Source organism: Paramormyrops kingsleyae, chromosome 11, assembly GCF_048594095.1.
Source record: "Paramormyrops kingsleyae isolate MSU_618 chromosome 11, PKINGS_0.4, whole genome shotgun sequence".
In the NCBI taxonomy this organism is placed as follows: domain Eukaryota; kingdom Metazoa; phylum Chordata; class Actinopteri; order Osteoglossiformes; family Mormyridae; genus Paramormyrops; species Paramormyrops kingsleyae.
In genome coordinates this window covers 9,340,477-9,353,372 of record NC_132807.1, presented here as the reverse complement: position 1 = coordinate 9,353,372, position 12,896 = coordinate 9,340,477, and the positions used below count along the sequence as shown (strand labels likewise).

Sequence of the window (12,896 nt, the reverse complement as noted above, 5' to 3'; positions counted from 1 at the left end):
ATGCACACCTATGGCCAACTCCAATCGGCATGTTTTTAGACTGTGGGGGGAAACCGGAGTACCTGGAGGAAACCCCACGATGACACAGGGAGAACATGCAAACTCCACACACATGGAGCCCCGGAGGAGTCCAGGTCCCAGAGGTGTGAACTAATATTAATAATGAAAGCACCACACTAACCACTGCATAGCTGCACCTTTCCTCCAATCGTGATTTGGGATTCCAAATAATAAACCTATGCTTTGTACTCGCAGACATGCAGGTGAACATTTAACAATGAATGAAGGAAAAGGAGCGCCCGAAATATTGTAAGTTACATTATACTGTAAATTATAATATAAACTGCAGTACAAGGGGGGAAAAATGACAAACTGCTTTTCTATTTTACCTTTCATGACATTTGCAAAACTACTGAATTTTGCTAGTGTCCTTAAACCGAGAGATCGTAAAAACTTCGACAGTAATGTGAAGTACAGGTTTTCCAATCCAAAACTGTCAAGACCTTCGATACACAAAGAAAAACAGCCACTCCAGCACCGAGAGGTTCATCCACCTTTTAAAGGGGTAAAGACGACGTAGATTAAATGTCATTTTGCCACCAAATACAATGAAATAAAATATTATTAATATAACATCCTGACAGAATTCCCAGCTAAAGGTGTAGAATGGCAAGACCAGTCGTAGGAAATAAGAAAAATCAGTGTCCTTAAGCATCCTGGCACTGCAGCTGTCCAGCTTCATTATTAATGTCTTGCACAAATCAAAATGGGTCACACAAAAAATCTACCTCCAACTGTAGCCGAATCAGCTGAATAGGTCATCCCGTTAAACCCAAAAAGCATAAAACATGCCGTCACCCCCTAAAAACTTCAAGCGAAGGCATTCGCCCCCCCACACCCATTTTCACAAATCAGCCGGAACACCACAGCACAAATAACGGGCCGGGATCAATACCGCCCTGGAGCAGCTATGGGGTTTGGACCTCACGCGCGACACGCTGCCATGTGTGTAGGGTCTGGGGGACAGGCAAAGCCCTCACACAGCTATAACCCAGCCTGCCTGCCTGTGGCCAGGAGGACAGAATGATTAAGAGTCACGTTACCTGCTGGGGGTGCGGTGGGGTGGGGTGGGGTGGGGGGGGCACAAAATAACCCTGCCAGGGTAGTTTAGGCAAGGAGAAGAAACTAAAGACAACTGCGGAGAGAAATATTTAGCTGTCACTAAGGACAGGAGAAAAAACAAAGAAACAAACATACAAATAAATAAAGATCATCTATGGCAGAAAGGCTCCACTCAAAAACAGTGGGTGCTGTGCAGGGTCTGTAGGAGGCTTTCAGAGGAATGCGGCAGTGCAGTACAGGGTCCGTAGGAGGCTTTCAGAGGAACACGGAAGTGCAGTACAGGGTCCGTAGGAGGCTTTCAGAGGAACACAGCAGTGCAGTACAGGGTCTGTAGGAGGCTTTCAGAGGAACACGGCAGTGCAGTACAGGGTCTGTAGGAGGTTTTCAGAGGAACACGGCAGTGCAGTACAGGGTCCGTAGGAGACTTTCAGAGGAAGGCGGCAGTGCAGTACAGGGTCTGTAGGAGGCTTTCAGAGGAACACGGAAGTGCAGTACAGGGTCCGTAGGAGGCTTTCAGAGGAACACGGCAGTGCAGTACAGGGTCCGTAGGAGGCTTTCAGAGGAACACGGCAGTGCAGTACAGGGTCCGTAGGAGGCTTTCAGAGGAACACGGAAGTGCAGTACAGGGTCCGTAGGAGGCTTTCAGAGGAACACGGCAGTGCAGTACAGGGTCTGTAGGAGGCTTTCAGAGGAACACGGCAGTGCAGTACAGGGTCCGTAGGAGGATATCGTATCGTGATATAGTATAAAAACATGTTTTCTTGCATAATTCACAGTAATGATGCACTATTTGCACACAAATTCCATCAAGGTACGAGTCTGTTGTTGGTATAATTCATCATTATAGCTGCATGCCTCATAACTATCAGTAAAACTATTTAGTCATCATAATTAGAAATGCTCAAAACCATCGTAATCAGAAAAACTCAAAACCACCTATCATATTTTACTGCTGGCAACATATGAATTTTAGAATGTCATGATAAATATTAATACTGTGAAAATCTCTGAAATGATCATGATATCATTTTTAGGACATATTACCCAGCCCCTGTGTGAACTACCCTTATGGCACCCCCCCCCCCCACCCCCCACCCCCCCCCCACATGGTCAGGGTCACAGTGAGAATGGATGGACATGTGGGCAAACATTTCAAAGTACCAGCTTAGATCAGACGTTCAGATTTCCGGCTCTGAAACCTGTTCCCAGATTATTCTTATCAGCCCCGTATTCAATACTGCACTGTAATCTGGAAGGTTTAAACACGTGAAATGTGAGACATAAATGTGGCAAAGCACATTAGCACAATACACCTGCCCACGAAGTCTCACTACAGCCTAAGCGGTCAGTAGCTTATACACAGAGGCACAATCTCCAAGATGGGATTCGCTCTGGGCGGAATGTCTGTCTACTGCAGGCCACACTGACTATGGACATCAGCATGCCATGGTCCGGCAGGATTGTGTGTCTGGCTGAAGAGGAAACCCTGGCATACAGTGGAGAGACTGTACACTCGGCAAACACTGAACATGGGCTTCACACTGACCCACCCAGCACCTCCCCTCATAAAAATATACTTCAAGATTATCTTGCCCCATTTTCATTTCGGTATTCTGGTATCTAAACTGTAGGCTTCACCCACCGAAAAGCCACTACGGTCTTCGAAGTCCTCCTCCCTGAGACAGAACCAAACCACACCAGCTGAAGGATGCTCTACTGACCCAGACCTCCTGGACTGAGTGGGGACCAACACTTAAACCTGTGGTTCACCTACAATTCACAACACGACCCAGAAGGACAGAGGATGGACTTTAGTAACAGGGCTGCTTTCCAGTTTGTCAAATATGCCAAAATAGCTACACAGCTAGCTAAACGTGCACGGCTCTTGGCTGCTAACGTAACCCTTCAAAATAGGCCAGCGCAGCCATATGATGCTGTGCGAGACGAAAGGATGAGAACAATGTGTCAGAGGGATGGGAGGGAGCAGCTGGGCGGGAAAAAGCATGAATACAAGCCGCTTGCAGCACTTTATCACAAGGCCGAGGTATTTTCTATGAATCCTAAGAACTCCGGTATGAAATCTTGAACTTGACCTTCATCATCTATCAAAACATTAAAATGTGTTTATGGAAACTTTATTCTTAAAGTATATTCAAATCCCATTCGGAAATATGAGGTGAAATAGAATGTATGATTACAATACTTATTTAATATATATATACACCAATCAGCCATAAGATTAAAACCACCACCCCAATATTGTGTGGGATCCTCTCATGGTGACAAACCAGCTGTGGCCCGTCGAGGCCTGAACTCCACAAGAGCTCTGAAGGTGTCCTGTGGTATCTGGACTCCACAAGAGCTCTGAAGGTGTCCTGTGGTATCTGGACTCCACAAGAGCTCTGAAGGTGTCCTGTGGTATCTGGACTCCACAAGAGCTCTGAAGGTGTCCTGTGGTATCTGGACTCCACAAGACCTCTGAAGGTGTCCTGTGGTATCTGGACTCCACAAGACCTCTGAAGGTGTCCTGTGGTATCTGGACTCCACAAGACCTCTGAAGGTGTCCTGTGGTATCTGGACTCCACAAGACCTCTGAAGGTGTCCTGTGGTATCTGGACTCCACAAGACCTCTGAAGGTGTCCTGTGGTATCTGGACTCCACAAGAGCTCTGAAGGTGTCCTGTGGTATCTGGACTCCACAAGAGCTCTGAAGGTGTCCTGTGGTATCTGGACTCCACAAGACCTCTGAAGGTGTCCTGTGGTATCTGGACTCCACAAGAGCTCTGAAGGTGTCCTGTGGTATCTGGACTCCACAAGAGCTCTGAAGGTGTCCTGTGGTATCTGGACTCCACAAGACCTCTGAAGGTGTCCTGTGGTATCTGGACTCCACAAGAGCTCTGAAGGTGTCCTGTGGTATCTGGACTCCACAAGAGCTCTGAAGGTGTCCTGTGGTATCTGGACTCCACAAGACCTCTGAAGGTGTCCTGTGGTATCTGGACTCCACAAGACCTCTGAAGGTGTCCTGTGGTATCTGGACTCCACAAGACCTCTGAAGGTGTCCTGTGGTATCTGGACTCCACAAGACCTCTGAAGGTGTCCTGTGGTATCTGGACTCCACAAGACCTCTGAAGGTGTCCTGTGGTATCTGGACTCCACAAGAGCTCTGAAGGTGTCCTGTGGTATCTGGACTCCACAAGAGCTCTGAAGGTGTCCTGTGGTATCTGGACTCCACAAGAGCTCTGAAGGTGTCCTGTGGTATCTGGACTCCACAAGACCTCTGAAGGTGTCCTGTGGTATCTGGACTCCACAAGACCTCTGAAGGTGTCCTGTGGTATCTGGACTCCACAAGACCTCTGAAGGTGTCCTGTGGTATCTGGACTCCACAAGACCTCTGAAGGTGTCCTGTGGTATCTGGACTCCACAAGACCTCTGAAGGTGTCCTGTGGTATCTGGACTCCACAAGAGCTCTGAAGGTGTCCTGTGGTATCTGGACTCCACAAGAGCTCTGAAGGTGTCCTGTGGTATCTGGACTCCACAAGAGCTCTGAAGGTGTCCTGTGGTATCTGGACTCCACAAGACCTCTGAAGGTGTCCTGTGGTATCTGGACTCCACAAGACCTCTGAAGGTGTCCTGTGGTATCTGGACTCCACAAGACCTCTGAAGGTGTCCTGTGGTATCTGGACTCCACAAGAGCTCTGAAGGTGTCCTGTGGTATCTGGACTCCACAAGACCTCTGAAGGTGTCCTGTGGTATCTGGACTCCACAAGACCTCTGAAGGTGTCCTGTGGTATCTGGACTCCACAAGACCTCTGAAGGTGTCCTGTGGTATCTGGACTCCACAAGAGCTCTGAAGGTGTCCTGTGGTATCTGGACTCCACAAGACCTCTGAAGGTGTCCTGTGGTATCTGGACTCCACAAGACCTCTGAAGGTGTCCTGTGGTATCTGGACTCCACAAGAGCTCTGAAGGTGTCCTGTGGTATCTGGACTCCACAAGACCTCTGAAGGTGTCCTGTGGTATCTGGACTCCACAAGACCTCTGAAGGTGTCCTGTGGTATCTGGACTCCACAAGAGCTCTGAAGGTGTCCTGTGGTATCTGGACTCCACAAGACCTCTGAAGGTGTCCTGTGGTATCTGGACTCCACAAGACCTCTGAAGGTGTCCTGTGGTATCTGGACTCCACAAGAGCTCTGAAGGTGTCCTGTGGTATCTGGACTCCACAAGACCTCTGAAGGTGTCCTGTGGTATCTGGACTCCACAAGAGCTCTGAAGGTGTCCTGTGGTATCTGGACTCCACAAGACCTCTGAAGGTGTCCTGTGGTATCTGGACTCCACAAGACCTCTGAAGGTGTCCTGTGGTATCTGGACTCCACAAGACCTCTGAAGGTGTCCTGTGGTATCTGGACTCCACAAGACCTCTGAAGGTGTCCTGTGGTATCTGGACTCCACAAGAGCTCTGAAGGTGTCCTGTGGTATCTGGACTCCACAAGACCTCTGAAGGTGTCCTGTGGTATCTGGACTCCACAAGACCTCTGAAGGTGTCCTGTGGTATCTGGACTCCACAAGACCTCTGAAGGTGTCCTGTGGTATCTGGACTCCACAAGACCTCTGAAGGTGTCCTGTGGTATCTGGACTCCACAAGACCTCTGAAGGTGTCCTGTGGTATCTGGACTCCACAAGAGCTCTGAAGGTGTCCTGTGGTATCTGGACTCCACAAGACCTCTGAAGGTGTCCTGTGGTATCTGGACTCCACAAGACCTCTGAAGGTGTCCTGTGGTATCTGGACTCCACAAGACCTCTGAAGGTGTCCTGTGGTATCTGGACTCCACAAGACCTCTGAAGGTGTCCTGTGGTATCTGGACTCCACAAGAGCTCTGAAGGTGTCCTGTGGTATCTGGACTCCACAAGACCTCTGAAGGTGTCCTGTGGTATCTGGACTCCACAAGAGCTCTGAAGGTGTCCTGTGGTATCTGGACTCCACAAGACCTCTGAAGGTGTCCTGTGGTATCTGGACTCCACAAGACCTCTGAAGGTGTCCTGTGGTATCTGGACTCCACAAGACCTCTGAAGGTGTCCTGTGGTATCTGGACTCCACAAGACCTCTGAAGGTGTCCTGTGGTATCTGGACTCCACAAGAGCTCTGAAGGTGTCCTGTGGTATCTGGACTCCACAAGACCTCTGAAGGTGTCCTGTGGTATCTGGACTCCACAAGACCTCTGAAGGTGTCCTGTGGTATCTGGACTCCACAAGACCTCTGAAGGTGTCCTGTGGTATCTGGACTCCACAAGACCTCTGAAGGTGTCCTGTGGTATCTGGACTCCACAAGACCTCTGAAGGTGTCCTGTGGTATCTGGACTCCACAAGAGCTCTGAAGGTGTCCTGTGGTATCTGGACTCCACAAGACCTCTGAAGGTGTCCTGTGGTATCTGGACTCCACAAGAGCTCTGAAGGTGTCCTGTGGTATCTGGACTCCACAAGAGCTCTGAAGGTGTCCTGTGGTATCTGGACTCCACAAGACCTCTGAAGGTGTCCTGTGGTATCTGGACTCCACAAGAGCTCTGAAGGTGTCCTGTGGTATCTGGACTCCACAAGACCTCTGAAGGTGTCCTGTGGTATCTGGACTCCACAAGACCTCTGAAGGTGTCCTGTGGTATCTGGACTCCACAAGACCTCTGAAGGTGTCCTGTGGTATCTGGACTCCACAAGACCTCTGAAGGTGTCCTGTGGTATCTGCACCAAGATGTCAGCAGCAGATCCTGTAAGTCCTGTAAGATGCAAGGTGGGGCCTCCATGGATCTGACTGGTTTGTTCAGTACACAGATGCTCAGTCGGATTGGGATCTGTGGAATTTTCAGGCCAAGTCAACACCTTGAACTCTTTTTCATGTTCTTCAACCCATTCCTGAACAACTTCTGCAGTGCGGCAGGGTACATTACCCTGTTTTATGAGGCCACTGCTATCAGGGAACACCACTGTCATGAAGGGATGTACTTGGTCTGCAGCAATGTTTAGCTAGGTGGTATGTGTCATAGTAACATCCACATGAATGCCAGGACCCAAGCTTTCCCAGCAGAACATTGCCCAGAGCATCATACTGCCTCTGCCGGCTTGCCTTCTTCCCATAGTGCATCCTGGTGCCACCTCTTCCTCAGGTAAATGATGCACACATACCCAGCCGTCCACCTGATGTAACAGAAACCGTGACTCATCAGACCAGGCCACCTTCTATTGCTCCATGGTCCAGTTGTGACACTCACAGGCCCACTGTAGGTGCTTCTGGTGGTGGACAGGGGTCAGCACGGGCACTCTGACCGGCCTGTATAAGTGTGTATGCAGCCCCATATGCAGCACCCTGTGCCCTGACACCTGCCTATCACAGCCAGCAGTAACTTTTTCAGCAATTTCTGCTACAGTAACTCTCTTGTGGGATCAGACCCACAAGCATCAATGAGGCTTTGGCACCATCGCTGGGTCACTGGTTGGCCTTCTTTGGACCACTATGTGTAGGTACTGACCACTACATGCTGGGATCATCCCACAAGACCTGCTGTTTTGGAGATGTTGTGACCCAGTCATATAGCCATCGCAATTTGGCCCTTGTCAAAGTTGGGCAGATCCTTCCTCTTGCTCATTTTTCCTGCTTCCAACACACCAACTTCAAGAACTGGGTGTTTCCTTAATATACACTATATGGACACCTGGCTACTACACCTAAAGGAACTTCTATGACATCTAAATCCATAGGCATCAATGTGGAGTTGGTCCCTCTTGGGAAATACAACAGATGCCACTCTTCTGGGGAGGCTTTCCACAAGATTTTTGAGTGTGTCTGTGGATGCATTTAATTAAGGCCTGGCTCACAATCTCTGTTCTAGTTCGCCCCAAAGGTGTTTGATGGAGTTGAGCTCAGGGCTCTGCACGGGCCAGTCAAGTTCTTCCACACCAAACTCACCCAACAATGCCTTGATTTACCTTGCTTTGTGCGCTGGGGCACACAGTCATGCTGGAACAGCAAAGAGCCTTCCCCAAACTGTTCCCACAAAGTTAGAAGCATAGAATTGTGAAAAATGTCTTGGTATGCTGAAGCATTATGAGTTCCCTTCACTGTCTAGCTCAACCCCTGAAAAACAGCCCCATACCATTACCCCTCCACCAAACTTTACAGTTGGCAATATGCAGTCAGGCAGGTACAGTTCTCCTGGCATCCGCCAAACTCAGACTCGTCCATCAGACTGCCAGAAAGAGAAGCGTGATTCGTCACTCCACAGAACACGTTTCCACTGCTTCGTTGTCCAGTGGCGGCGTGCTTTACACCACTGCATCTGACGCTTGGCTTTGCGCTTGCTGATGTAAGGCTTGCATGCAGCTGCTCGGCCATGGAAGCCCATTCCATGAAGCTCACGGCGCACGGTTTTTATACTGGAGTAAATGCCAGAGGAAGTTTGGAACTCTGCAGTTATTGAGTCAACAGAGCATCGGTGACTTTTACACACTAAGCACCTCAGCACTCGGTGACCCCACTGTGTTACTTTACGTGCTCTGCCACTTCATGGCTGAGTTTCTGTTGCTTCTAAATGCTTCCACTTTGTAATTATACCACTTACAGTTGACCACGTAATATCTAGCAGGGAAGAAATTTCATGAACTGATTTATTGCAAAGGTGGCATCCTATGATAGTACCATGCTTGAATTCACTGAGCTCTTCTGAACAACCCATTCTCCACAAATGTTTGCAAACATGACTGCATGGCTAGGTGCAGGATTTTATACACCTGTGGCAATGAGGCTTAATCAAACACTTGAATTTAATGATTAAGTTAAAGTGTGTTAGTGTGTCCCAATACTTTTGTTGTCCATATAATGTATAATGGCACCCTTAACAAGTGCTGTTGTGATAAGATCATCAATGTTATTCAGCAAACCTGTCAGAGGTTTTAATGTTGTGGCTGATGGGTGTATATGTGTATATTATATATCACATAAAGCACAATTGCATATGTTTACACAAGAGTAATGATATAATGTGATGCAGATATATTTGTTAGGGATAAATGTGATCAAGGTGAAAAATGAAAAAAACTCACCATCCATGAACTCTGTGCAAATGGAGATCCGATTTTCAACAAAGAATGCACTGTAAAAGGTGATTATGTAGGGAGAATCACACTGTGAAAAAAAACAGGAGTAAAGTCAGATAAATGTAAAAAAAATGGCTGGTTGGACAAATTGCGGATGACTTCATGCCCGTTACATCACAGGTAAGCACACACTGCTTTTGTAACGTTATACATGGCCGAGGTCAGGGGGAAGGAACTGAAGAGGTCTCGGTGCAGAGCAAACTATTTCGATTAGGCCCAAAATGGCAGCCCTGAGATCAGAAACATACAAGATGGGCGAAAGGCCCCAGGGCTGCCATTAGACCCCCCAGTGTATTTGTGTTCATTGTGCCCGAACGCTTGAACCCTGCGCTATTCACCTGTTGGCCGATCTCCCAGGCGGGCGGGCAGGCGGGCGGGCAGGGAGGGGTGGGGTGGCTCAGCATGAATTATTGAATGGGACACTAAAGAGGGTAAGCAGCAGTCACATGCCTCCGCCTTGTGTTCTGCCAGCCCGCAGCACGTGTCACTGATCCCCGGCTCGTCCCGAGGGCAGACAGGTGATACGTGCAGCAGATAACAGAACTGCCCTCGTGAAGGAGAGCCCGTTAACCGCCACGGAATAAAGTCGCCGTGCAACCAAGATAGGCATCCCATAAATGGGGGCACGTGGTTGGACAGAGAGGGGAGACCCTGTCCGAAGACCGACCTTGTACAGGATCTCCAGCTCGGACATGATCTGCTTCTGCTGCTCCACTGTGATGTCCAGGGGAATCACCTGCAGGAACCAGGAGAGAAACGTGGCAAGATCAGGAACAGCGGAATGGCTCCTGGAGGTCAGCCCAGGGGGAACATGGAACACCAATGGAACACCAATGAATGATGAGACCTCAACACAAACACAGCAGGTCAAACAAAGGTCAAGCAAAGCAATTTGCCAGCTTCACAGTGCAAACATTTCAGTTTCACTAACATCACCGGCAACATCTTGCATTACTCATTCCATGTGGATGTAGAAAAGGAAAAACAGAGGAGCAGCGTCAGCGTCTGGATCTCACGGAATTTCCGCTCACTGCTTTTTCGTTAACAAAACTCACTAAGCGCATCTCAACCACCAGCCTTCAGCTGCAAAGAGATCCATTACTGTTCATGAGATCTCTGTGGGGCGAGTGCAGAGACCAAAAGATACTTGAGGGGTGTTGAAAGAAAATCCACAGCAGACTGCTAAAAGGAGTCTTGGCATGACAAATGTCAAATCGAGTCATCATGTCCATCCTGCAGAAACCTTGAGCAGCAAGAACGAAATCAAAGTAGCAGCCTTGAGCCGTACAGCGGGAATAAACGAGGGGGTGCTTAACTGCAAACCTGACGTGGCAAAAGGGGCCTTTTGTGAAATTTCTGAGAGCGAAGCTGCACCTTTTAACCTGTGTGGGGGGGCTTCCTCAGCCGGGCCATGGTCAGCAGCCAAGCAGAGTGGGGATATGAAGGGGGACTACAGGAGATGGGAGGTGTTTCTCTTAAAAAGAAAATAAAATGTGCTATTCAGCCTTAGGACATAATAGGGCCGGGGGAGGGGGGGTCTGTCAGGCTTAAAGCCTACAGTGAAGTGCCAGAATTATAAATTTGCTCTTTGTGCCCCCAATTAGTAAGGGGCTATTAAAACCCCCCTCCCAACAAATACAACCATTCATCACTGCGTGTCAGCGACTACTCCATCTGTTTACAGGAACCCGCAAGACTGTGGCGGACGGCAGAGCACAATAACAGGTCAAATTAAAGCTCCACTCTTTTAAGTCACCTCCCAATCCCAAGAGCAGACCCCAGCGGCCCCCAAAAAGGTCCCGCCCACATGTGGAAACAGAGGGGCACGTATACACACACACACACACACACGTGGCATCGTATATGGACAAAACGTCCCAAAGAGGTGACCTGGCAGCCCGAGAGACACAACACCTTCTCCCTTGTGCACCATGACTCTCCCCACTGCTGCAGCACACGCAGGAAAAATAGATGCATTTAATTAACACCGTGCTGCACAGGGTGAAATAACAGGACTTCACTGCTTCACGTTTGCTTTTAAATTGAAATGCAACGAAACGCTGCATTTTAACAGCTTAATAAATTGTGGTACGATAACTGGCGCGTGTTTGCTCTTGTCTTAATCGGTCGAAATTCACTGCTGCATTCTTGCTAAATCCTTTCCACAGCACTCTGCTGGGAGGTTTTTCTAAATGGGTGCGACAGAGTAATACAGCAATGGGAATGAAGCGAACGGCGGTTTGAGACGCCGCCTGTTTCGGCAGGCGGGACTCAGTCTGAGATGCAGCCACCTGCCAAACATTTTCATGTCAGTCAGTCTGCCTCAGTATCATGTAACACAAAGAGAATCACTTTCCATGGCCACTGACACTAAAAATTTGGCCGTGTCCCCAGTCAGCAGGGTCCTGACAGTACCAAAGATCACAAACAATAGTTAAAATGGGTTTGACATTAAAATGTCTGTTGGGGGTGGGGGCTGGAGACTACGCCTCTCATAATTGATGATGTAATGATGTATGATGTAATATTCAATATGTTATGTATGATATATGATATCAATTTTCTGCTCTTTTTTTAGATCAGCTAAAGCTAGCCTCATCTGCAAGTTCAGCCCAGGAAAAGGGGACGTCCTCTTGGAAATCCGTCCTCTCACGCCGGCATTATAAACCGGCAAGGCTTCTTAACGGGTGATGTGAGCCTAAATTATTTACACATCAGATGATTCAGAGGCGAGACTTAAACAGCCAAGACGTCTCCATGCATGTCAGGGGTCACATGGATGACGGCAGAATAGCAGCGGCCGTGAATGCGATCTCCACATCTCACCTTGACGGCTAAGGCCCTCGTGCCCAGGAGATGATAGGCTCTGTTGGGTGAGAAAAAAAAACACAAAATAAGCATGAGGTCCAGCTAGGGTGGAGCTGGAGAAGAGGCGGAGACAAACATGGGTGACGCTGGCCTAGGTGTGGGTCTCTACTCAACACCGTCCGTGACCCCAAGCTGCCCTCAAGCGTCTGACTTAATAAATCCACATCTGCATGCTTCCTGCACGTGATCCACCGCGGGACAGGCGTGCTGCTTTACACACCACGCCTCACCAAATCCGCTCCCCATCCTAACCACGTGCTCAGTTAATTAAAGCTGGATAATCTACAGGTGAACTTTTGGTCTGCTGTTTGTTTTTCTTTTTCTTCCACCACGTGGGAAGTGTAGTTTTTAACGATTCTTAGGCGCAATACAAAGAAGAGTCAGGACTGGGGAGGCCACAGACGCGGAGGAATTAAAAGCCAGAGGTACGACAGCAGTGAAATGTGTTTACCAGAGAGCTAAGTGACCTGCTCCGATAAGAGATAACGGGGTGTGAGTCGGCCAGGCTGGGGAGGGGCTGCCCCTCCGGCGCCCGTCCATTCAGTCTTTTAATTAGCCCGTCCGAAGAGGCTGGCTCCTATTTTCCTGCCCTGGCGAGGTTTTGGATTGCAGGTGGATTAGAAGCGAAGCCATGATGATTAAATTATGATGCTCGATAATTCATACCGGCGGATTGGGTTTCTGGCAAAGGGCAAGGCGTCGCGGTCCGGTTCCCGGAAACCCCCTGACAATGGCTGCCTATCATTTAATCACCCGGACGGGACAGATG

At 48.9% G+C, this 12,896-nt stretch overlaps 1 protein-coding gene across 2 annotated transcripts in view; it reads right to left on the bottom strand.

Annotated features, from left to right (window-relative positions):
- Positions 1-12,896, bottom strand: part of map2k5 (mitogen-activated protein kinase kinase 5) — a 76,368-nt gene that overhangs the window by 41,845 nt on the left and 21,627 nt on the right. For both annotated transcript variants that reach the window (XM_023815148.2, XM_072717992.1), the window contains exons 9-11: positions 12,086-12,125; positions 9,927-9,995; positions 9,206-9,287 (exon numbers count right to left, since the gene is read on the bottom strand). In XM_023815148.2, coding sequence (XP_023670916.1) covers positions 9,206-9,287; positions 9,927-9,995; positions 12,086-12,125 — 191 coding nt within the window. The remainder of the gene's footprint in view (positions 1-9,205; positions 9,288-9,926; positions 9,996-12,085; positions 12,126-12,896) is intronic.